The following is a 26,495-nucleotide window of genomic DNA, read 5'->3' as shown; positions in this document are numbered from 1 at the left end:
TGTTGCACCATTTCATCATTTCGCCCCTTTACTGCCCCCCACTCTCACTACACTACTCATCTCTTTCTCCTCCTCCTCAGCGGCTTCCCTTTCATCTTGCAGTTAGAGTATGGCTCACAACCTCTACAGCCATACCCTAGATCTATGTTTGGCCTCACTTTATTTGTCTCCCTGCTCCTTCACTTTTGGTTTGTGGAGGTACTGCTGGTTTGTTCAAGTTTAAAACCTTCTGATCCACAGTGAGGACACTGAGGGCAAGTTGTCTTTTACAGGAAGAAAACATTGTCTGACACGTAATTCAAAGAACGCTATAACGTGAGACACCAAGATCCTGTCTGGTTTCTTTTTTTAGTTTGTAGTGGTTGGTGTCGTGTCATGTTGAGGTCAGTGAAGTGTTTATTCAGGTCTGGTTGTTTCCTGTTAATCTGTTTCTGAAAGATCATCTTAAGAAACTTTAGAATGCTAAAAGATAATTTTTCCTCTGACACAATCTCGGAGGACGTCAACTTCGCGGGTTGACTTTGAACCCCCATTTTGCATTGCAACCTTAAGCGGGGTACACACATTTTTGCATTTTCCCTCAAATAGAGGGGCAACTGGTGATGTATAGTTTTGGGATAATGTGTTTAACAAGTCATCGCCACAATAAAAGTTACAATGACTCAAACGTAGCCCAGCTTCTTGTTTTACTTCTTTTACCACTATTCTTTTTTTCTTCTTTGTATTCTCCGGCACTCTGGATAGCTTGTGGCACCATAATGCATCTCACAGGTCAGTCTCTGGGCGACGTCAGACATCTGGTTTGAGGGAGAAGACTCACAATAAGGGTGTGGTGTGCTTTGTTGGTCATCTTGAGTAAATCACGTCTTATGTGTGGTGTCTCTAACATTTAAAAATATGATAGAATCCAGATATCCTTCAAAACTGAGTGGTGTTATGTAAACGTGATGGATGAATAGAAAGAAAGCTCCACCCCTGGTTTCTGCACAAACCTGTGGATAACCATGACTGAAAGGCTTCAACCCCATCAAACATCCCAGGGATGCTCATAGACTTGCACTTCAAAGTCTCGTTGAAAGTTTTCCCAAAATGTTATTTTGAATTCCACTTTCTGCAGGTGTAAGATGTCGTAATGCTTTTCTCCATGAGTTTTGATGGTTTGAATTTGTTGGGCTCATTGTAGACTACTAAAGCCAGTTAACAATTCCAAAGGTATTTCTGGCCATATACCCTTTAAAAAAACCTCAACACATTATCAGTGTTCTCAATTTCTCAACAATTTCAGGCTTCCAGTTATGCCACACTGCACTTTGGCTCACGTTCCCCCAACTGAGGCGCTGTCAATTTGAAACGTGGCTGGTTTGTGTCCGAAATTGCATGGTTTCATAGCAGCTGGGTTTAGTGGCTGCGAGAATATGCTGGTTACTCTCCCACAAATACTTGCTCAACACATGGTCACAGCATGGTTTTCTGTGTATTGGTATCACAGGAAGAGATTCCCAGATAATGTCTTGGAAGGTTTGTTGTTGCATCTGTTGGTTTGGTGTGTGGCCTGCTGTGATGCTTTTTTTTTTTTTTTTTTTTTTGTCAAGACATTCAATATCAAGTTGAACTCTAACCTCTCACACTCGTGATCTTTGACCCTTTGCAATCACCCTCCTCTCTCTTATGTTGTCATAACCTTACCCAGCTGTGTGGGCCTAGTCTAAATGCCCAAACTGCTCCAAAGGCACAAACGAAGAGTTTGACTTGATTGATACTCTAGGCCAGGGGTGTCAAACTCAAATTGACGGTGGGCCAAAATTAAAAATTGGGACGTCGCGGGCCAAACTCAATATTTCATGAAAAATCACTGTGATGTGCATGTTTCCCTTATCCCCATAAATGTAGCGTTAAAGTTTATCACATGAGAGCAAACTTAAATTTAGCTTAATTACTGAATCTGGAATAAACAAACTTTAATATTATAAACACGAGAAATCAAATTTGCAATAAAAGACAACAGTGGTGTTTGTTTCTTCTTTTTTATTTAAATAGATAAGATGAATTCTTCTGTCTCCATCTTCTATTTATCTATCTCCAACTACCTTTTTTTATGTAAATCTTTTTTGAAAGGCCAACAACAACAAAAAACCCAAAGATAAGAATGTCCTTCAATAAAAATCCAAACTTCAAACTATTAACAGTCCCTGCCTAGGAGTTGATAAAGGGCATTAAAAAAAACAATTCAATTATGTCATATTCTTTGTTACAGCCACGTTGCTCTGCACACAACAAACAGGTCTCTCTTTTACTTTAGTGAACAGACAATCTCCATCCCACCTGTCTTGGAAGTTAACCGTTATCCATCTTTCGTTTGGCCATTTTTGGGAAGGGGAAGTGTAAATTTGCTCGAGGAGACTGGTAGCATAGTTGCTAACGACTGCAACAGTGCTCGCCAGTCTCGACTGATGGGCCAACACACTATCAAAGCATTCTGGGATTTGTAATATTAGTGGCCCATGTACTATATACTGGTGGGCCAGCTCTAATACACATTTGATATGGTCTTGCGGGCCAAATATAATTACATTGTGGGCCAAATTTGGCCCCCGGGCCTGAGTTTGACATATATGCTCTGGGCAATGCTATGCTCTTTCTGGTCTGCCAACTTCTTGGGGGGAAGGAAATGTTTTTATGTGTATGTACAGATTAGTCAGAGCCTTACTCTGGTCTGGTTGAATTTGCTGGTTACATGCTCCATTACATTTTGACTGAATGGCAACCAGTCCAGGGTGTACCCCGCCTCTTGCCCAAAGTCAGCTGGAATGGGCTCCAGCTCATCCGCGACCAAAATGAGGACAAGTGGCAAAGAAAATGGATAGACGAATTCTGCAATACAATTTTTTTAACTGCCTTATCCAGGTATGAGCATTAAAATAACAAGTTAGTAATAAATACTTCCAAAAAATAAATAAATAAAGCAGAATTCCAAACTTGTGCACTGGTTGACAGGTATTTTGACCTATGACTTATGAGCAAACTGTTCCGTCTGTCACAGGCAGTGCATACTCCAGACTGCATGTTTGAGCTCCTTCTATACATGTTCAGTAGCATTTAGATGAGAATTCATCAAAGTCCCATGTTCTGTCTTTAGCAGTTCTTTTTTGTTTTTAGCTGTGTGTTTTGGCTCTTTATCCAAGGCTTTCTGGAAAGCCAAATGTGCTGGTCTTTGCCGCAGGGTTTTCCAATAGGATAAAGACCCAAAACACACAGCGCTTCAAACTCATGACAGGAAGAGCAGTTTGCTCACAAGGAGTGGACCAGAACACCCATTGACAGTTACAGAAATTGTTCGATTACAGTAATTGCCTAGTAAATTGTGCAACACAACACTAAGTCAACGGTAACATAATTTTTGTATAGGCCAGTGTCATTAGTTTGTGTTTTGAAACTGTTTAGTTGGACCACAAAAAAAGTGAATTGATTCGAAGATAATTTAGCCTCAGTGTGTAAGTGTCCAACCAGCAAACTGAAGTGCAATTTTTTTCATAAACTACTAATTAGATATGCACTAGATGATAGTACTTCAGCTCCAAGACTATGGCCGTGCATTGGCTTCAGTTTTTATTTAAATTACTTATTTACCAGGTAAATTTCCATAAGAAACAGATCATGAAATAGAAAATAAATTGACCCCTAAGAAAATCTGTCACTAGTGACCTCCACTGTCCTTTACTTTTGAACTAACACACATTCGCAAAGTCAGTCAACCGATGAAATGCTTGCAATAATAAAACTGAGGGTTCCTATTTCATTTCCAGGCAGCATTAGTTCTTTTTCCTAATTAGGTGACTGAATTAACATTAAAATTTGACAGTTGGCTTAGTGTAAAATTGAATCACCGAATCAAAGGATTCTGATGTGTCTTTAGCAGCCCATCTGTATGCAGTGCACATGGACACGTTGCAGCTCAGCTTCTAGATAGAAATGAATGCACACGCACACACATACGTGTACACACACAAACACACACACATACACACGTACACTCTCACACATGCACACACACACAGCAAGCAGAAAAGCCATTATTTTCTTGCTGAATGTTTGTGTGATTCCGCTGATAAAGCATCAGAGAGAATAAGAGTCTATCAGAATGGCCTGGTTGGTTATAGGACATTTATACACTGTGTGTGTGTGTTTGCGTGCGCAGGTGCGTGTGTGTCCTTGCATATGTGTGTGTGTGAGTGTACACAAACAACTAAGACAGAGAAAAATACTCCCAGAAGTGGAGCTAAGGTGGCAGAAAAAAAGTTTCTATATACATTTTGATTTTCCATTATTCCTGTGGCTTTTCTCACTGATATTGTGTGTACTGTGTATAGGAATGAGATACAGAAAGAGGGAGAGGTCTATATTCTGTATTTCACATTTCCATTCGGTTTTTCTATTTCTATTATTGTGGTCCAAGGCAAACCCACAGAGAAACTACTGCAGAGCAAATGTTCACATTTGACAAAAGATGAAAAATGGGAAAATGTGTGCGTGTGCCTGTTCGCAGGGATTTTGGATCATGGCTACAGTAATAGACTGGCTGCACCTAGGAATAAGGGTGGTGGTCAATGATTGTGCAAGGTTGTGAGTTAGTCCAGCATGTCCCTTTCCTGTTGAGGACACAATGAGTATTTGGCTGGGTAGTAATTTGTTGCTTTATTAATTATTATCTGGATGGTTAACTTCAAGAAGAAAAACGTCTCGGCCAGTGATGAGAAATAACTTACTAGACATCTATGGGGAAAAGGCTAGTGAAAGCACTCTAAGACAGGGTTTAATATCAGTGAGTTATTTGGATGTTTCTCTTCCTGCTGACCTTGTTTGGATCTGCAGAGGACAGCCGACCTAAGCGTTCAGCGTGACCCGAAGCTCTGATGGTGGGTGGTCCGTCAGCACATTTATTCTTTGAGTAACTCACAGCTCTGGTAGAGCAAATCAACATGCTCATTGTTTGTGGGGACGCTGTGAATAAAGGCTGTTATTTTACTTGCTTTGCTCTAGGATGGGAGGTGCTTGTTTGTGTATCAGATAAGCTAATATTGTTTTGAAGAGCCAAAGCCCTGTGAAACCCAAACCCATCCATCCATCCATCCATTTTCTACCGCTTATCCGAGGTTGGGTCGCGGGGGCAGTAGCTTTAGCAGGGACGCCCAGACTTCCCTCTCCCCAGCCACTTCATTCAGCTCTTCCGGGGGGATCCCGAGGTGCTCCCAGGCCAGCCGAGAGACGTAGTCTCTCCAGCGTGTCCTGGGTCATCCCCGGGGTCTCCCCCCGGGCATCCGAATCAGATGCCCCAGCCACCTCATCTGGCTCCTCTCAATGCGGTGGAGCAGCGGCTCTACTCTGAGATTCTCTCAGATGACTGAGCTTCTCGAGAGCTTCGCCTTTCAGCTTAGCTCCTTCTTTACCACAACGGACAGGTACAAAGTCCGCATCACTGCAGACGCTGCACCGATCCGCCTGTCGAGCTCCCGTTTCATTCTTCCCTCACTCATGAACAGAACCCCAAGATACTTGAAACCCATCCATCCATTTTCTGAGCCGCTTATCCTCACAAGGGTGGCGGGCGTGCTGGAGCCCATCCCAGCTATCATCGGGCAGGAGGCGGGGTACACCCTGAACTTGTTGCCAGCCAATCGCAGGGCACATAGAAACAAACAACCATTCACACCTACAGGCAATTTAAAGTCTTCAATCAACCTACCATGCATGTTTTTGGGATGTGGGAGGAAACCGGAGTGCCCGGAGAAAACCCACACAGGCACGGGGAGAACATGTAAACACCACACAGGCGGGGCCGGGGATTGAACCCAAGTCCTCAGAACTGTGAGGCAGACGCTCTAGCCAGTCACCCACTGTGCCGCCTACTTGAAACCCAAACCCAAGAAATAAAAATTACTGGCCTTTTGATGAAACGTAATATATATTAAGATGAGCAGGAACGCTGTCATTGTGCCTTACTCAAGTCACTGGGGGGGGGGGGGGGGGGGGGGGGGTAACCTTGGATCTTCTTTTTGGTCTTAGAAAATATACAAACAGTTTCCGTTAATCACTTTTCCAGTAAGCGTTACAGTTTACTTCGGATTAGTAAAACCTGATCAGGGTTGTGTTTCCCCCGCATGTTGCATATCACTGCCGTCGGGTGGAAACCCATCACTTTTCTGGAAACAAAAAAAAGAACTAAAAGCATGTTTGTTGAGCCATTAACATTACATTGTAAAAGATGTGGGGACTGGTCAATAGTATCTATTTGTGAAAAAATATGAAATTGACCAAATTTAGACATAGGAGGCTTTGGCCCGATACTAGTGATATGTAGGATGGGTGTTAGCTACATTGGCTTTTTAAATACTGTGACATCACAGTATGGATGTTGGCACAGAAGGCTTTAAAATCCCTCCCTCCATCGTCACGTTGTTGTTTTCTTTCCATCACTGTCATTCTATTGTAACATGGAAGGGACTATTTTCTATCTACCAATCAATGTGCAGTAGCGGTTCCAGCTCCATTCTACACAAACAAACTGTATCATACTGTGCCACTGTTTCCATTACCCTAATGAATGTTGTGTGAAAAGGGATGGGGGCATATTATGGGACCCTTTATGTGTGTCTTCATGTATCCGTGTATCTTATGAAACTGAACCAAACAAGCTTTGAAATCCAATAATCAACATGAGCAATGGGGCAAGATTCTTTTTTTTTCACTCTACTGTATTCATTCTGTTCTTGCTACAAACGTGTATATATATGGTCTATATATACAAAACCATCTACACAGACTATTAAACAAAGAGGCTCTACACAAGCCACCATGTCAGCCAAACCAGCAGTCGTTAATGATCCAACAACAAATGTTGAAAGCTCTGACTTATCTCGGTTTGTGGATGCTTTAGCGAGATGGCTGAGCAAATAACATCTGACCCTCTGGGAAATATATTTGGGGGTATACGCTGAGCTTCAAATTAAGTTCTCCGAACACAGGTATTAAAACAATGCTGCTGTGACCTTAATGTCAGCATTATCCCAGGACGATAACTTTTAGATTTTGTCGTTGCGAGGTTTGTTAAATTGTGGCAAAATGACCCAGTCTTAGCACTGAAACAGTCATTAACCCCACTGATAATCTTCCCACAGAAGACCAACTCTTCTATCATCAATGCAAGATCTTGGCCAAGTTTTTAATGGAAATATTTATCGGGGCCTTGCGTAAGCTAATGAAAATAATGTCATGGGGAAAGTGCGTAGTAATCATAGCTGAAGGCGGCTCAAGAAAATATTAGTGTGTTTGCTGGGCAGCGTATTTTGTCTAAAGTAGTGTGTACAATGCACACATTTCATCAGTATTTCACAACAGACATGTCTCTGCTGCGTGTCATCATCACCTCCATACAGAAAGCAATACAACTATGTTGTATTCTGTGCTTTACTGTACCACTTTACACAATTTTTGTGTGCTGCTGGGTACATGTCCATGTGTAAGGCATTTCTCACATTGCAGACACCTTCCAGGGACTGAGGCTATTTTTGAATGACTTCACAATGCAAACTGTGTTGTAATCGGGGGTCGAGATTTCATCTACTTGCTTTGGCAGTGCTGACTGTAAACCCCCCCTCACCCCACCGCCAATAGTCTCCCCTGTTTATTTGTGTGTGTTTCTTTGCTGAGGCAGCAGGTCTTTACCCGTGGCCGACTCCCGGTCCAAGCTGTTGATGCATGGAGGAGTCAGTGTATCAGTAATGAGCAGAATCAGCGTCCTTTTTCTGTTTACCACTTTCACTCCTCTTTGCATTTTATTTTTGAATTTTTGTAGAAAAAAACATTAGAAAAAACATTGCTTTAGGAATGCCTCTTTTTTCCCTTCATTCCCCTTAATTATCAATATACAGTACAGGTTAGGGCTGGGTGATATGGCCTAAAAATAAACAACAAGTGCAAATGACAGCGAACTCTAAAGTTTTGTTTTTACTTCATGAAAAACTTAAATGTAACCCCTACTTCCCTTCTGGAATTAAAGTGCAAAACGTCTGTCTTGAATAAAATACTCCTGAAAACATAAAATGCAGCATAGCACTTTGTATGCAAAGAAATAATAAATCCACTCCAACACTAATTGCAAGCTTACAACTTTTTTAAAGCTTTGTTTTAAAAGATAAAGAGTGCCAATTGTATCCCTGAATATCGGAACAAAATAAATATGATATTTAGGTAGGCGTGAATAGTTTTTTAGTACATACGTGGGGTCGACAGTTTTCAGCAAGTGGATAAACGCTGTAGATTTGGGCCATAACTTAAGCGATGTGCAAAGCGACCGCTTCAGTGATTGGTCGCCATAGTGCCCATTTTCATATCATACGTGATGCCTTCGATAAATGATTCCACCACAATAAGCTCCTTTTTAGCGGGAGTTTGTTGTTTGTAGCGGTCCTGTTTCCCTTGTAAAAATGTAAATTTCTACCACTCGGCTGGATGCTGATGTTTTCAACGCTGGAATAAGTTTGCTGTGCCGCTGTCTTACGTTGCAATGTGCTTTCAACAGACCTAATACTGTGCAGTTACCTATTCCACATCTGTCGCCCCATGTCCTTTCTTTTGAACGAACTTTTTTCTTACGTTATCGGGAGCCATGTTGTTACGCTAGTCTGTAATGGAAAAAAGGGGGAGGGTGGAAGCTATGGAAGCAAGAGGGGAAAAAAATCTAGTTTATTATTTTTTAAATCATCCGCAATAAAAAATTCAAATGAATCGAAAAAAATCAATATATCGCCCAGGCCTAGTACAGGTATATCAGTGATTTTTTTTCAATTACCTTCATGTAATCTCTTCGGCTTCAATCTCAAATTAAGCATCCCATTTTATATACACCATATCTTTTTGTCTCTTATCTCATTGATTGCACTTTTTCTTTTGCTTCATTCGCCTGTATTTTTTCCTCTTGACACTCCATCTCTTTTCTCTGTTTTCCTTATTCTCTCTCCTGCCCATAGGGGCTCATTCATAACCTGTACCCATTACCCACCGAGCTATTAGGCTTTGCTAACAGTGAGATCCATTGGGTGAAAATCAATGTCTCTCTAGGGAGCAGTTTGTCCGTAGTGCCACTGTAATGAATGCTATGTGCTATGCTACACATGTGAACAGAAACACACTTTCTCTAACACACATGAGTGTACTGCACGGACAGAGACTCATACACACTAATGGGAGCAGCTCATACCTTTTGTTGGAACTTCAGTGGAAACATGTCGGAACTGTCTTGTTCTAGTAAAACTCATGTGGAAACACCGGGAATGGTGTGTCTTGGCTTTTTTAACTTTTTAGTAATGTGTGTGTTGACAAAAAATGTAATCCGGTACAACCAAGACCCAAAGAAAACACTACATTAACACTGTAATAAATGTTGTAGTGTCAAACACATCTCTGCTGCGGTCAATACCTTGAACATTTCCCATGCCAGGGCAATGAGCGCAAGCTTCAGACCAGCTATTAGCAGAGGTGTCGTCATCAGTGGTGGCCAAAATCATTGCGTCAGCATCCTGCAGTTCAGCTCTCTCCTGATCAATAGCCTTTTTTTTTTAATACTGTGTGAGAGCACTGAACACAGACATCACTTGAACTCATTGTGGCATGTGTATGTAAAAGTCTTACATTACCTCCCTTACCTTTCATTACATTCGAACAGAGACGGAGGACAGTTCCCTGTCAGCCTATCAATGTACAACAGCGTGTATAACTCCACCCGCCACAAGTGAGAAAACATGTTTCACTGTGACCGGATGTACAAACCCTGTTTTTGATGAACGTCTGAACATCTGTCTTTTTATTAATTCTGGCCTGCAATGATTGATTGTATCTCATGTTCAAATTGTTGGCTGACATCTGTTAACAGGCTGTAAAGTGCTTAACTTACTTCTTTGCTTGTCCAGTTGCAGACGGCAAAGTGCTAACAGAGACTGATTGGGATGCAAGCTTCCATAAGTCTTAAGTAAGAATGTTGCGCATACCCACTTTCTTCCTTCTGAAAGATTGAGTTTGTGTGACTCGGCTGTCAATATTCCCCATGATTACTGGCTCTTCCTCCTGTACATACTTTGCTGATTGTACCCTATGGACTCTCCCACTCAATTCTTTAGTCAGTGGCACACTTGACTGTTTCTTGAATCAGTCATAGGTCAAGTGAGTAGAGAACACAGGTGAGCACAATACAAAAATGAAACCCCAAGGATCAGAAGAAAATGGAAAAGGAGAAGAGAATAAGAAAAATAAAACTGAGATGACAGCTGAAAAGACCGAAATGAATGCTATTAACGTTGTTGCTTGTTTGTTCAGTTCAATCTCCTCGGTAACTCCTTCCTCTGTGAAATTCATGCACGTCCATCTGGATTTCCAATTACTCACAATCCCTTGTGACCCCACTGGCCACATCTAGAAAATGATGTTATTTCCTGACCTGTCAAATACAAAATACACTCAGTCCGTATGACCATGTGCACAGACTGATCTACAAAAACTCAAATGTAACATTGTAAAGCTAGAAGTCATCCCAAAGCCACTTGCCTATTTGATCTGTCTTGCCAATGTCCTTAAATAATTTTTCCACGCCAGCGAAGATCCTTTAAAAATGAACACTGATCTGCCAACACTATGGAAATTATCTTTATAGTGGTGTTTTCTTTTTAATGCAACAACCAATTTGCTCGGCTTTATACAAGGAAATTGTATTGTCGAATGTGTGAATTTCAAATTCTAATGACTCTTCCGAAGACTTTTGAGAATCCGGCGTGTAGAGCTTGAGCTGAGATCTGACTTCAAATGGTTTAACGTCATGTTATTAACTCATGCAAACACTCCTACCTTCTCTCAGCGCTACTTTGTTGTGAACATGGAAGTGTTATGAGCTTCTAGTACCCTTGTAGAGCCTCATCTACTGCAAGGTCAAGATGCATCTAGAGAAGTGGAACACGAGTGTTCCACATACATGCTCTTCTACAGCCCATAAGTGAACCGTGACTGTATCACCAAGGAAGACTTTTAACGCAATGCTCTAGCAATCAGCAGCATGAGGGACTGTGATTGCTAAGCTAAAGATAAATGCCAAAACTGATATTGTCATTCTTGCCTATGCTATGTATGTGTTGGGTTATAGTGGTTGTAACTATGAGAATATTAGATTCTTCACCCGTAATAAATCTCTGTTGGGGCCAGAGATCAAGTTCCTCTCCTGTAAATCTGCTCAATGGCATGTTTTCATTACCAAGCCCAACATATTCCCCATATCCCCAGACAGTGTAAATGTGTGTATTTGTTTGTGCGCTTGTGCAGGTCTGTATGTGTTTGTGTGTGTGTTGTAGCCTTGGCTGATGGCTTTGTGAGTGTAACGCAAGGCTAGCCCAGATGAGTTCCTACTTAAATCATACGTGTATTTCAGAGGTGCTTTGGGATGATTGAACAATGTCCTCATCACTGCCTCATCAGGTGTGTGTGTGTGTGTGTGTGTATGCGCAACTGAGGGGCCAGTCGTAACACGGCTTGATAGATTTACCACTAACCGTCCCGACCTGGCTTAAATCACTCCAACCACTTATCCAGGAGTAATTGTGCATAAAAATTCAAACTCTACTTCATTTAAAAAAAATAAAAATAATACAATCAGAGCGGAAATAACGGGTTTACACTGTAACTTTTTCGATGCTGAATGAATGTAAGCGTTTCATTGACTGTCTAGAATTCTTCCAGTTTTTGATGTCTGTGCCTGACAACGTTTGGTTTATGATTGGCCTTCTTATCTGCAGCATAAATTTAATTGCTGAGAGAAGCACAGGGCATCAAACCCCCCTTGTGCGTGTCTTTGTGCGAGAGGGGGATTAACCGTCTATAACTCGGTGGTTTTCCTGTTTAGTCTGACTTTATGACCGTCTGGAAGAGGACATCATTTGCAAACACCATTCCCACTACAAAACACAAAATGAGAGCGCATGTGCAGGGTAAGAGACTCACAAACACACTCACGTCACCACCACTTCTCTGTCGACTGCGTCTGCCAAGCACTATGTTTTTATTTGTATTTAGAAAAAAATATAAAAACTAATGCATATTGGAAATGGCCATTATCAGTCCCTGGTTGTCATCATAAAAAGTGAAAAGAACATTTCAAAGTAACAGTTTTACATTCAAGCATAAAAATAGGTGAATCCCTCCCGAAAAGGTGTAATGCCAAGGTGATTTGTGTTGCTGATCAAAAGTGTAAAAAAACAAAAAAACCAAAAACACTTAAACGTAACTGAAGCATGACAGTGGTTGCTTTGCGCAGCTTTTGAGGCATGCTTTTCTTGGACTCGGTTACATTTTGAATTATACAAGTGGTTAGCATGTCTTCCTCGCGGTTCTGACGTTTTGTGGTTTGTATCTCGGCTGTGTGTTCTCCGGTGTGCTTGTGTGGGTTTTCTCTGGGTTCTTTTGCTTCCTCCCATCTTCCAAAGACATGCATGTGAGGTTTATTGAAGACTCTAAATTCTCCATAGGTGTGAATGTAAGTTTGCAATGTGATCTGTGATTGACTGTCGACCACTCCAAGGGTGTACCATGCCTCTCGCCCAAAATCAGCCGCTAATGGCTCTCGCTCACCTGCGACCCATTTGAGTATAAATGTGGACAAGCGGTATAGAAAATGGATGGATGGAACCGCAGAAGCATTTAACTTTATTGGTGTATATCTTTTGCTAAGAAATTATAGATCATTTGCTGTCCTTTATAAAAATGCTGATATTTCCATGCCGTTGTTACGATCAAATATAATAGTCGCATGTGGTATGGTAGAGCGGGAGGACAAAAGATGTTGTGCTGCCATTATAGTCAATGGAATGAAGTCTAATTGGAAAAAAAGCAGGGAAGTGGGTTGGAGAAATATCCTGACCTTTCTGATCTTTCTACAGTCATTCCTCCTGCCTTTCACATGAGCTCTCTGCCTATTTTGTTGGTTTAATAAATAATTCATGACAGTATTTCTACGAAGGGTGACTGTTTGCTCGTGTTTTTCATTTTGGAGCTTCATTTCAGACTTGGACGGCATGCCAAGGCAGGAAGTCCGAGTGAGAGGAGGATGTTGACTTAGTTTTCATTACTCCTAAAACCCCTCGAGGTGGAGCGGAAAGTGACCACCAGATGTAGAACGAGACCGTCAAGGCCAAACTATAGTATACATCCAATTCTTATCGCACCACATCATACAGACAAGATTGAAGTGGAAAACCTGAAGCACATAGCTATTTATTGACAGCAATGATGTGTAGCAATAATGTTCATCCTTAAAGTGGATGCTGAGACTCAAGCCACCAATATATATTTTACTTACCATTCCACTGCATAATAATATTGCCTCACCAGATTTAATAAAGAACATATTGTGCAGCTCATTCAGGTTGGGTCGGTTGACTAATCACGGTCAATTCCTGCACAAATACTGATTTTTATATTTGAAATGAAATGTGTGTGTGTGTGTGTGTGTGTGTGTGTGTGTGTGCGTGTGTGCATGCATGCGTGCGTACGTGCGTGCATGTGTGAAGCCTTGTCTGTCTCTACTGTATAAACCCTGCTATAATCTGTTGACCATTCCTGACTGTAGTCTCCTATTTGTCCTAAATCAGCCCTTTATCCCTCCATTCCTGATCAGAAAAGGCAGTAGAAAATGCATGAACTGACTTTGTCCTGCAAGGAGCACTTACTGTACTAAAGCCCCAATTTCACCAAAATAATCCAAAACACATATTTCTTTTCCAACACCATTTTATTGTACAATATATTTTGCTTATATGTTTGTGTAGTGTGGAGCAGTGGCATCGTTAGGCCTATTTTACGGGGGGCTTCAGGCAGTCTTTGCACATATTTTCAGCAATTATCTTCAAACATACAGTTATACAATTTATTTAGAAACCAACAACTTTGAAGGACAGAACTTGCTGACCAATGGTGACGAATTTTTCTAAGAAGCAGAAGGTTTTTAGCTCCAATTTCAATTGGTCACATCCCTGAGCCTACCAAGATTGAATTCATGGTTAAATGTATGAATGCAGGCGACCTTCTACATTCGGTAACTATTCCAATATGTTAGAAGATAAGGGATAACTCTCAAAACATGACAGATCTGACATGTGATATCTTCAAGGTCTGTCTGTTTTCTCCCAATGAGGAAAAGTGGATATAGAACCGGTTTGTTCTCAATCAAATGTTTAAATCATGCGAATCTAAATATGCATCATAGTATCTGTAGGTTTAAAACAACCAATTTTTAGACTAAATCTAGCCTACATTTTAAAGCCTTTGCTCCTACTGCAGTGGTTTTCAAGTTTTTTTTTTTATTTCCTCCAGTGGATGAATCCCAGATTTTTATCCAAATCTGAGCTACGGTACTTTCTTTCTGCAATGTGATATAATAAATAAACTCACACCCCTAGTCTCGTAGCTGTGAGATAAGTCCTGCCTGCCACTGTGAAATATGACAACAATAGTTCCAACAAATTAAGACACAATGGTCGTATTATTGTCCAGTAGCACAGCCAGCAGCCTCTCATATGACTGTGTATTGCGTTTTTTTAATATTTATTTTCTCTAATAGATTTCCACCAGTTTAATTGAAAAATAGTGCGTGAAATATATTTTTTTAATTGAGACCTTTATCATTTTTTCAGAGCCTTAGATCGTGACTCCAATCTGATTGTACCAGATGTTCTACCACTGTATTTGTCCCTTATTACACCTCATGAATAAAACATGAAAAGCTAGTTATAAAAAAATAAAAGCAGCAATGATGCACAGTATTAATGAGTCCTGCTGTGCTCAGTTGGCTGCAGGGATTTAATGAAGCGACTGGATGTTTTGTATTGCAGAAGCAGCTTTTGAGCTTCAGACACAATCTGATTTCATGGTTTTTATCGCTGTTTTTTCTGGTGCTAATTTATGAACATCTGCTGGTTGGGGCCAAGTTTTATTCAAATAATTAATGTATTTAAGTTTTACATCCTGCTCGTTCTACTACATTTCAAATATTTCTTTAGTATTCACAGTTGTTAATTTCTCCAGAAACTGCATTCTCTAGTTATTCTTATTAGTTATACTTCCCACATAATTGCTTTGAGAGTCAAATACTTTGTCAGATTTAGCTTGTATATAAGCAATCTAATGTTTTTAGACCACTAAGCAATTTCCTTCACCTTTAAGTCAGTAACAGTAAGCTTCAACCAGTCTAATTTGATACTGTAGACGTGTGGCTTTGCTGTTGCTAGAGTCAGGAAATTCCCACCGATGTAATCATCAGGTTTTGGGTGGTAATACAGTATCGGGGTCAAATATTATGTGTCCAATTTATATATGCGCATTGAGGTGAATGCTGGTAGGCGATGCCATAAAGGTCAGTTTCTATTCGTGGAACAGGCACAAAAACCGGAATGGCAATGATGAATGATGACAGGTGATTATTAGAAAAGAAAAGGATGGTTTTGGTTAAGTCTTAATGATAAAGGTGACCACCACCTTCTTGTGCCTTTAGAATGCAGTGGCCGAAGATGGGAAAACGCAAAATATCAATTCATTTCCTCCTTGTAGATGCATGTCAATTAGCAGTGACAACCATCTTGCATTATATCAGCCACCATTAAGTCCATCGGGAGCCAATATCAACCAATTACAGCCATATAGGGGCATTTAGAAACATATCATTATTCCTAACATTCCAGTAAGAAATATGTAACCATGGAAACAAGACACCGTGGCCACTTGGCACACCACGCATATGTTTAAGTAAAATATTTTTGTAAGGTGTGTGCTGTGGTGAACGTCATTAACTCTTCTCCAGATTGTTGCCCTTTCACGCATGGATCACGAGATAATCACATGCACTCTTACCTTGCAGAAAGAGCCCAGTTGGGCTGGATGAGGTGTGGTTGAACCTGCAGGGTGTACCTGGCAAAAAGATTATTTAGTATTTATTTAGTAATGTTTTAATAAAAATTGAAATACTACCAACTGCTTGTATAACTATAGAAGCGCAAATGTATGTCTCTGTGTTTTTGCCTTGTGTGGCGAGCCCAAATCTTTGGTGCAAGCGAACTTCAGAGATGCCACCACTTGAGTGAAGAAAAACAAAATAAAAAATGGAGAAATGAAGGTACTATAGTGTCTTTGCATGTAGGTAAGGAGAGCCACTCTCGCCATGAATTGAACAGGACAAACACTCAAACACACAAATACAAAACGAGAACACTCACAAGGAGCTGGAGTCAGTCGGGGTTTTTCAGTTACTGCTCCTGGTGTCACTAGCCCACGCCTCTTAAAGGCACACATGCGACACACAAATACTGCAGTATCTACAGTAATTACAATTTATAAATAGTATTTTCTAACATGATCTTTTATTGTTTATTTTTATACAAGACAGTGCTATTTTTCTATTAACAATTTAAACTTGTCAGTCCACTGTACTACTACCGTACTAAGGCGCCACAACAAGGCACATGAGGTTACTGCCATACTTACTGTTTTTAATTCTATTTCTCTTATATTTGTGGCCTAGAATTGTTTTAAGCACATTTATGGTAATTCTAACCTTACTATTGTGTTGGGGTATGTTAGTGATAGACTACGCCATGTTGCAACATTTTTGGGTTGTGACAAATTTGGATCACGTTGCCATAGGAACAGTACTCTGTTGTGAAGGGAAGTCCCCCTGAATGTCCATATTGTTGTTTGTGCGCATAAGTTAGTATATTGAGCCCAAAGTGATTTGGATTTCTGACAAAACACAGAACTCTCATCAGGGACATTCTCATGAGAATACACTGAATAGCGAGGTGATGGAGGTTGTTGTTCCTTTTCAAATTCTCTCTCTTTTAGACCCTTACTGACAGAAGTTCCTCGATCTCATGCAAATGACGGCCCTCCTCAACCTTCAGATGTTTGCATTCATCTAGATCCTCTCCCATTGGGTTAAGATCCAGTCCGAGTGATTTGGACATTTGCATTCTCAAGTAATGTCAAGGTTTGCAGTGTGTGGTTGAAATCAGCTTACGATATGCTGTGATCAGAGAGTCATGTTGTACAGTATGTTTGCGCATAGCTGTTGCGTGGGTTGTTAACCTCAGCTCTTTAATTTATGCTTTCTTAACCATTTCTTGAATCGCTCATATTAATTTGGTCATTTACATTTTTTTAAAACTTCCATTACTGAAAAACTTTACTGTGCTCTTGATTTGATGAGATTCTATACCTTGAAATGACATGGAGTGCATCATTCAATTTGTTTAAAACTTTTATTCTTACTAAAATCATTGATGCTCAAGATTTAAAAAAATATCTATGTTGTCTTCTTCTGTGTTATCTAGCTGAGTATGTTGAGGCGATTGACTTGTCCGTTAGAAACAGGAAATTAGTTTTGTTCCGTTTCTGTTTTACAGATAGCGTCTTAGGCAGCCATAGAGTTACAAAAACAGTTTGTTGTTTGCTTTAAGTAAATTTGAATATCCCAAATAGGAGATGATTATTTTAAGTGCATGACTAAAAGAGACTTCAAATCTGTTTTACCATATGGCTAAAGATGAATGGATAAACGCTACATGCATAGTGCAGTGTTTATCCATTCATCTTTTACTTACTCATCTAGTTCTACCTGTCTGAACATCGACAACACAACTTTTTGTATAGTGTTCACACAGAAGGGTGAACGTCTACTGCTCTGGAGTCTCAGTCTCCAAAGGTCTTCAGTAATACCACAAAAAGTCACTAGATTTGTAGTGTGTCGCTTTTTTTAAAAATAGAGGGTCTCGAAAAGGTTGCTAAATTGGTAACAAAAGCTATACTCTTCCTTAATTGGACTTTTTAAATTAATATTTTTTGTTATGGGACAAATTGTTACATCTTTGTTCACTAGGCCTACGTCATTCGTTATCAACGACGGGTGAATAATTTAATTAGACTCTTATTTAGTGTTTTTAGAGAGCAGGTCACTTATTTTTACAGTTGTGTTACAGTTAGGGATATTACAATGTTACGAAACATTGCCAGTAGTTTTAGAATGGTAACAATTTAACGTACATAATTTGCTATGGGGCACATTGTTTTTAAATACAACAAATTGGATTGTGTTTGGACTTTGGAGTTTTCACTGTACTTTGATCACTGAGAGTTCTTTGTCGATGATGTGGATTTTTATTGTCCTTTTTTGCTCCTTAGCATTTTTCATCTTTGGGTTTATGCTTGCACACAACTTTATATGTAGATGTGGTCACATCCTCCATATACATGTGTGAGCATAGAGGATTATAGTAGACTCATCCCTCATTCCTCTCCCAGTCCTGACCCTTTTAAACAACACACTATCCTTCTCTAAGAATTCTTCCATCCATCTTGGCATCTTCATCAATCTTTCCATATTTTTCCCAGCCTGTAACGCTGAAGTGCTCAGGGTGGATGGGCAGATGGAGAGGGAGGTGCACAGAGAGATGATCCCGTCCTTTTCAACCTCCTTTTTATTCCATCACGCTTACATCTAGCCCCAAAACTCAACAATAACACATCCATCAAACACACATACACACGCATAGAGGGAGGATACACTACACACAATATGAAGACTCATCTCCCCCTCATGACAGAAAACGCAAACACTGTTTCCTTGCACAATGTAATAAAGAAACCTTGGGTACATTTTCTGCTTTAATTTAGCTTGAGCTCCATTGCTAATGTCTTGTTTTAGTGACTGTATTGATCAAGTGGCATGCCTCACTATTCTCTAGTCCAGTGTTTCCTAACCTTTATTGTGTGAAGGCACACCTTTGAGTTGCCTGTTAGCAAAGAGGTAAATAGACACAAAGTACCTATTAGGACTTTCCATCTTTGAAACAATTAGCTCCACTAATGTGGTATAGTGTGTTTAGTGTAGACTGTACCTTGAGGGACAGAAATGGACTCCTACTGTACACATATTTGACAGAACTCTGTAACCATCTTGGAGTACAAGGACAGTGTGCTAAGGCTGAGCCTCTTAATTATGACATTTTACAGATTATACTTGTGGATCCGTTAGTATTGCAGGGAATTCTTACACACATTAAACAGTGCACAGACGGGTAATAAAGTGACTCTCAGGCAGGTTTCTTTGGTTATGAGGGCAGGGAGACAAGAATGGTGTGTGACAAACCTGAAGGCAAGACCGTCATTGTGTGCATGACATTCATTGGATTTGAAATCCGATCCCTGTCGCCGATGTTTTCCCACCTTTTTGTTCAACTTGAAAAGGAAGCGCAGAAAGGTTTTACCCATGATAACAAAATGGAACATTTACAGCAGGTTGCTATGGCAGCTTAGGCAGAAAACCAAAAAAATCTTAAATTTATAAAAAAAATATATAATTTAGCTGTTTTGCTTTCATTCAGGATTAAATATACACTATTCATCATCTATGTTTAGTCTAAACCTTCAAGCATACTGTACATCTATTCATGAGATTTGGTCATAAACTGACAAGTTAAAAAAACATAAACAAGCTCATAATCGGTATCCCTGTATGCCCATTGGAGAGATAGCCAGACATTTATGCAAAGGTAACACACAACAAAATGAATCTTCACTTGTCGATAGTAATGGCAACCCATCAAGTGTTCAGAATTCAAAAGCATCTGCGTTAGGGTGCAAATGCGGGCTTATTCTTTTGTGCAAGCGCAAGGCTCGCTGCACGTTTGCCAATTTGGCAGACCGTTATGCGCCAATCTGGGTGAGGGTGTGTCCTTGGAGACTCGCCTGGTGGAGTGACAATTTGGTGGCACAAAGTGAGGGTACATTTACGCCTGCTGAGCCCACGTCTAACTTCCAGCGAAGCTGGTCTAACGCGATTTTGATCGAGGTGCAGGTCGACAGATTCTGAACGCTGCAAACGTGTGGTGGACGTCAGATGTATTCCATTCATAAATACGTGAACAGCGGGCATCAAACCCTCTGAATAATTGTAGAAATCAATTCTTTGAAAACGTTATTATTATAATTGTTAGACCTCCCTCTTTTAGTTGCGCCGGGCTGCACTGTTCTATGAAATTACCAACACCAGTCTAACCCGCCTCCTCGCAGAGTTACACCGCCCGCCGCGCCGGTTCTATGCCAGTCACAAAAATAGAACCAATAATTTTAGGGTGCAGGGATTACCTATTGTTTGTTAATATTTTCTGCAAACACTAGCATTTTTCAGTTTTCATTGGACATTAAATTCAGAATGATTTGTGTGTGAGAATTTGTACATTCATAGATTATTAGGATATCTCACATGTTCTTCACACTTCAACAGTGTTGACATCTGCTCCAACAGCTGTGGTCATCTGGACACAGACATACACATGCACCACTTTCCTCCACTTCTGGTTCACACGTTCCTCCTGTTTACGACTAGACTACATTTTTATGTATCTGTGTTTGTTTTTCTGTCATTGCACCTGTTTAAATATGGCTTGGCCTGTTCAGACCAGACTTGGATATTTTCGTGGTTTCGTGGTTCTCATGAACAGTATGTGTTGGTTGTTTGCTGGACTGTCACACAGTGAGCATTCCTGAACTTATTTGATTCATCCTTAGTTGGTGTCCAAAAAATAAGTAGTTGAATAAACAAATACATTTTCTATATCACATATCTGGGTCAGGGTTACTGTGAACTGGAGCCTATCCGAGCTGACTTGGGAAGAAAGGTGGACTACACCCTGAACTGGTTGTCAGTAAATCACAAGGCACATATAGACAGGCAGCCATTCACACCCTCATTCACATCATCACTGAGTGGGAACTGAACCCACTCTACCTGCCCTGTACGGAAGTCAGGCAACCTGACGTTAAATAAATGTTTGACACTTTTATGGCTCTTTTCAGGACACTGAATGACAAACTAATATAAATAACCTTAAATCAATAAATGAGATATCCACACTAGAGCTTAGTTGAGATTACAAAATGATTATTTACACAATCAAAACTGCACTGTCAGGCAAATTTAAAGACAACAGCTTTTACTGTCAGTGGGATAGATGGTTTTAACTGATTTAGGCAATAATAGAGTAAATTCAAATTAGACTTTTTGGGGTTGTCCGAGAAACAACCCTTCCGCTGATGATCAGGATTGATTACTTACCAACTCAACAAATATCGTAGGTATTACAGCCCACAAATATTGTACACTAAGAATGTATGCTCGTCCTTTGTGTTCCATAGAAATGCTGCTGCTCACATTATACTTTGTTTTCAATGCACATCGAGATACAACATCTAATGCTCTATGTAATTGTAATTGTCTTCTTTTTTATCCCAGGGTTATTCCCGGCTGTTTTAAACTTGGCGTCCATGGCGGATATTACAACCAATGCTACGTGTGGGCTATCTGAACCAGAGATGTTCTGTAAACTAGTAGAACATGTACCAGGTCAGCCTGTAAGAAACCCACAATGTCGATTCTGCTATCAGAACAGTGCGAAACCATTTGGTAAGAGAGAGTCTCACACACATATTCAAGATAGCTCATAATCATAAAATTGGTCAGCAATTAATTACTGTAGATGTGTCTCGAATTGTTTGGATCAAATTGATGGAGGAGTACTGCTATGTCTGTCTACAGAGCGTCACCCCATAGAATATGCCATTGATGGGACGAACCGTTGGTGGCAAAGTCCCTCCATCAAGAATGGAATGGAGTACCACTATGTGACGATAACACTGGACTTGAAACAGGTAGAAAACAATCACACTTTCACGATACTGCATTTATCCTAACAGTGTGCCTTACTCAACCTAGATTGAATCCTACATTGAGGAAATTACTCAATTTTGATTTGGTTTAGAAATCTTCCAGTGTAGGTGGACAGAACAGATAAACACACTGGCGGGAAATCAAGATTAGTGCTAAATAATGCTGAGACTATCTGCCTTTTAAGCCTGTGTGTGTCCAGGATAAAAGCCTTCCATGTTGTTGCTGACGATGCCACTTATGTTTTGTTTCGGGCAGGGATATTGCACCAGTGGTGCATGTGGGTGTTTCAACACCACTTCTATGGCACATTCCAACTTAAATTTAGGTTATGCTGCTGCCTTTTTGTGTGCGGTGTGTACTATATTTCCTATAGGCACGACATTGCAATTGGGCATGAAGTTCTTCACTGTAAATCTAGCTCCTCTTTAGCATCAAAACATTTTTTGCATCATTCAAAAAAAACAAAAATTCCTAAGGAGTTATTTGGAAGTCAGGCTCATTTTGAAAACAGCTGACACAAGTTCGAAAATCCGGTCATGGTGCTGCGAGTTGGTGACCCAACCTGTGCAGTGACCCCTCGTCTTTTCCTTTGTCCCAGTCAAGCTTGCATAGAGTGCCAAAGAGAAATGATTGAATATTGATTATAACAGTTGACTGCAGGCTTGGCAGTTGACGGCAATCATCATCTTGCTCAATTTGCCATGCAAAGATTCTTTAAAAGCTTTTTAATACTAGAGACATTCTTTCTAGACGACCACCTACTGAGGCATTGCTGACTTCCAATGCTCTTATTTTATAATGACACATTTTCCTTAGTAACGAAGGACATTTTAGATCCCACTTGACTGCGTTATTGGCAAATATGTGCTAGATATTGTTTTTGTATTTTTTGAAAGATCGCAGATAGCCACATTCATATTCGTGATATATTTTTATATAGCTCGTTTTGAACTCAGGTAGCACTTGTAATACGTTAATTAAACTACTGTTGGTGACAAAAATAAGCTATGTTTCTGCCATTATATGTATTTATCCATCCATTTTCTATAGTCCTTGGCCTCAGTAGGGTCGTAGGTGAGCTGGAGCCTATCCTTGCTGACTTTGGGAGAGAGGTGGAATACAGCCTTGACTGATCACCAGGTTTTTTTTTTTTGTGTTTTTTTTTTTTTTTTACCTTTGGGGCAGTCACAATCGAGCGAATGGACTTTGTCTGGCAACTTGTGATTTAACGAGGGCAAATACTCTTGTCTTTTTTATCTATGTTGCTGAGTCTGCACCTATATAAAATGTAAATTTTATAGGTTATTTTTGTAGTTTTCCTGGTTAGGGTTAACCGAAGCATAGCAAAGTTGGTCAAGCACTGTGTCAGACTTTGCTTAAAGCATTGTGAAGCAAGGCGCTACTGTACCTTTTATGAATATTAACATTAACATATATGTAGGCTGTGAAATAGCCAGTAAATGTCCAGGGGCTAGCCACTTCACAATTGAGGTAAATTGCAGTTATCATGGAAATGTATCAGCCTGGTTTATTCATAGTCAAGTTGATGAATGTGGTGTAATGAGTCACGGGCCAGGGAGGTGGGAGGAGAAGCTGTCGGAGTGATCAGGATCCTGAAAGCAGCTGTCAGTCAAAGCACTTTTAATGTCCTTACTTCCTGAATACTGTGACACACACCCTTGCACAAAAAAATTACATCTTAGAATTTCTTCTGTATATGCTGTCTTTCATTCAGAAAATTCAGATTGTCAATCAAACATTATTCAACTATCTAATTGTTTTAAGTTTAGTATCTTTTCCTGTACATAACCATTAGATTTGAGAGTTTTTTGTGTGATGACTGGCTGAAGGGATGCATAATAAAATATTTGCCCTTTAGCAATGCTGACAGTACATTATTAGCCCTAGTGCAGCAGCTTGGCTAATATGGCCATCAAGCAGATCTGTGGTTCAATCTTTGGTTCTTTTTCAGTCTTGTTGAGTGTTGGGTATGTTAATGTTCTTTGCGAGGTAAAGCAATAGAATAAAGCATTTGTAACAACATTTAGGTAATATTATACCTGTAACAGTTACAATGCATTTTATGACCAGACCTTCTCTTTTGCACCTTTTGGGACCTCCAAATATAATCTGCTCAGGATTCTAAATTGACAGTAATGCAAGCAATTACGAATGAAATGTCTTTAATATTATACAATTACTCAGTATCTCAGTCATGCGTGCTACAAAGCTAATGGTGACCATTCTCTTTTCCTGGAACGCATCCGCTTCTTACCCCAGGATGTTGTTGTTGTTCTTGTTCTGCTCGATAGTGGCTTGTGCCTCTGTAAAGTCTCACCTTCCTGCAGAGACTGACTGTACTGTCAGTAGTTTGACTTTAATCCACTGTTCAGTAATTACTTGGCGGTCTCCATGTCAATCACTAGTTAGATACAGTCACGTGTTTGTCTATACTGTATGTGCCCTGCGATTGGCTGACAACCTGTTCAGGGTGTACCTCGCCCCTTGTCCATAGTTAGCTGGGATAGCCTCGTGCACACCCGCAAACCTAGTGAGGATAAACGGTACAGAGAATGGATAGATGGATAATTTGATTTTGTGATCAATTATAAAATTCCAATGGAAAGTACCAAACCCTGATTTTTTTTGAAAGATAATACATTCACTATGATTACCATTTTTCAGTAATTTAGAATGCCAAGTCATTGTTCTGCAGCTGTTTTGAAAAAAAAAAAAATCCTTTAACACACTACATTTCAATGACAACAATTTGGAATATAACTAATCGCATTCAAGTAACAATATACCCTGCTTATGAAAAGTCAATCTCAAAACCATCATTGAACCAGTCTCTTATTTCAGCATTTGGACTATAAGAGGTTTTTTTTCTAGTACTTTTCTAGTACTCACTAGTAGTTTTCTAGGACTTTTATTGAAATTTAGTGTGAAATCATGAAATTTTTTGGGGTGCGTGATGTGACATCCCGCATGTGACAGCAGCTCAGGCCAAAGCAAGACTGTGAGAGATTGCAACATCTGTTGTTTTGCGCAGTAGACTATTTAAAAGCTTAAGGCCAAATTCCTACCAAGTTAGCTTTGTTGGCACATATACATTTTTATGTCTTTAAGTGTACAGACAAACACACACAGAACATTTCCCCTTTTTCTAATCTGTTTGATCCAGAGGCCTTTATCTCTCCGTCGCTGTCTTGCTCTTCTGCATTCTCTTCATTATTAAGGCAGATGTGGAAAACACTAACAAAACAGTTTTAGTTGTGTATTTTTTCTTCAATGCAGAGAGTTCCATTTTAATGTTTTTCCACATTCTGTTATACACAGAACTGCGGCATTCAAAATGTCTCTGTGTATAAACAGGGCAATAAGATGACTCCAGTGAATATCTGCTACTTTCTTGCCTGAAAGTTTGGCAGGCAAGAAAATTGGACGAGTCACACGATTAAGAAGTGGGCCAAAAACCTTTTTAATAGTCCAGTGAGATGTTACCACATTTCCAGTGACAGTAAATTTTTAGGGTCTGTCTTGTGGCATATGCACCTGTCAGCTTCTCTCATGTTTTTATGTTAGCATCCCAGAACCCACTTCACTTATATGACTGCCCTCATTCTCCCAATTAACTCTCTGGGTTGCCCTTTTGGTCTTTTAACGACTAATTTCCAAGTTACATTATTAGTATCTTTCCATTTTATTTAAGCCAACAAAGATTCTAGCATATGCCCATCGGTGATATTTAAACACCAACTGTTCCTCCCAAATTATTTGTCCAAAGCTCACAGAGACCACCGGAATTCCTCACAGTCCATTTAATGGCAGGCTACCCAATTACACTGGATGCAGGCCTTAAATGGTCAGCTGGAGAAACAAAACAAACCCTTCAGTGTGCTCACTTAGCTCTGATGCTTAAATATTCGGGAAAGCAGGATTTTTTGCTTTTATATAAGGACTGTGAGAAAATGTTTGAGTACGTTGTGACAATGAATTCATTGTTGGACTGTCATATTTAAATATGAGCAAGCTTGTAGTTGTCAGTGATGGCTATTCCTTCGATAGCATTTCATTTTAATAACATCAGTGAGAAAAACAAGAGCAGATGATTTCATCTGGGAACTTCTTTTTTTGTCTCTTTAATAAGAGCATCCAGATGTGTTTGAGGTATCTTTTAAAACAGTCCATCCACCTTTATGACTGTTAGGATTCAACCTATTACTGTACATCTATATGTAGAGAATGTCAAGTGTGTCATGTGTCCACTATGTACTTAGCTGGTTTTATATAGCAGTAATGACAAGTTAGAAAAATATGGTCCCCTCCTTTGCAGTTATCTGTCTTCTGGGAAGACTCTGGACAAGATGGATGCAAGATGCAATTTTTTATATCCATTAATCCAGGAGAACATTTTTAAGGTCCCGTGTCATTGATGTTGGGGGAGAGGGCCTGGCTAACAAACAATCTCTGTTCTACTTCGGGGTGGGTCAGGACTCAAGTTCTTTCACACCAAACTGACCCGAGTATGACTTTATGAACCTTAATTAATTCATTAAAGAGCGTCTCAATAGATTTGTGTCTCAATATATCTTTGTGTTTAGGTAACTAAACAAAATATTTGAATAAATCCATAGAATCCAGTTCAATCCATCCATTGGAACACCGTGTTTTAAATGTCAGTGAGAGTATT

At 39.9% G+C, this 26,495-nt stretch overlaps 1 protein-coding gene across 7 annotated transcripts in view; it reads left to right on the top strand.

Moving 5' to 3' along the window:
* Nucleotides 1-26,495, top strand: part of lama2 (laminin, alpha 2) — a 160,762-nt gene that overhangs the window by 7,419 nt on the left and 126,848 nt on the right. For all 7 annotated transcript variants that reach the window (XM_061753381.1, XM_061753379.1, XM_061753378.1 and 4 more), the window contains exons 2-3: nt 21,368-21,538; nt 21,671-21,783. In XM_061753381.1, the coding sequence (XP_061609365.1) occupies nt 21,368-21,538; nt 21,671-21,783 (284 nt within the window). The remainder of the gene's footprint in view (nt 1-21,367; nt 21,539-21,670; nt 21,784-26,495) is intronic.

The sequence above is a fragment of the Phyllopteryx taeniolatus genome, chromosome 18 (assembly GCF_024500385.1).
Source record: "Phyllopteryx taeniolatus isolate TA_2022b chromosome 18, UOR_Ptae_1.2, whole genome shotgun sequence".
NCBI classification, from domain to species: Eukaryota; Metazoa; Chordata; class Actinopteri; order Syngnathiformes; family Syngnathidae; genus Phyllopteryx; species Phyllopteryx taeniolatus.
Note: the sequence above shows the minus strand (reverse complement) of the source record. Positions and strands in the feature narration are given on the sequence as shown.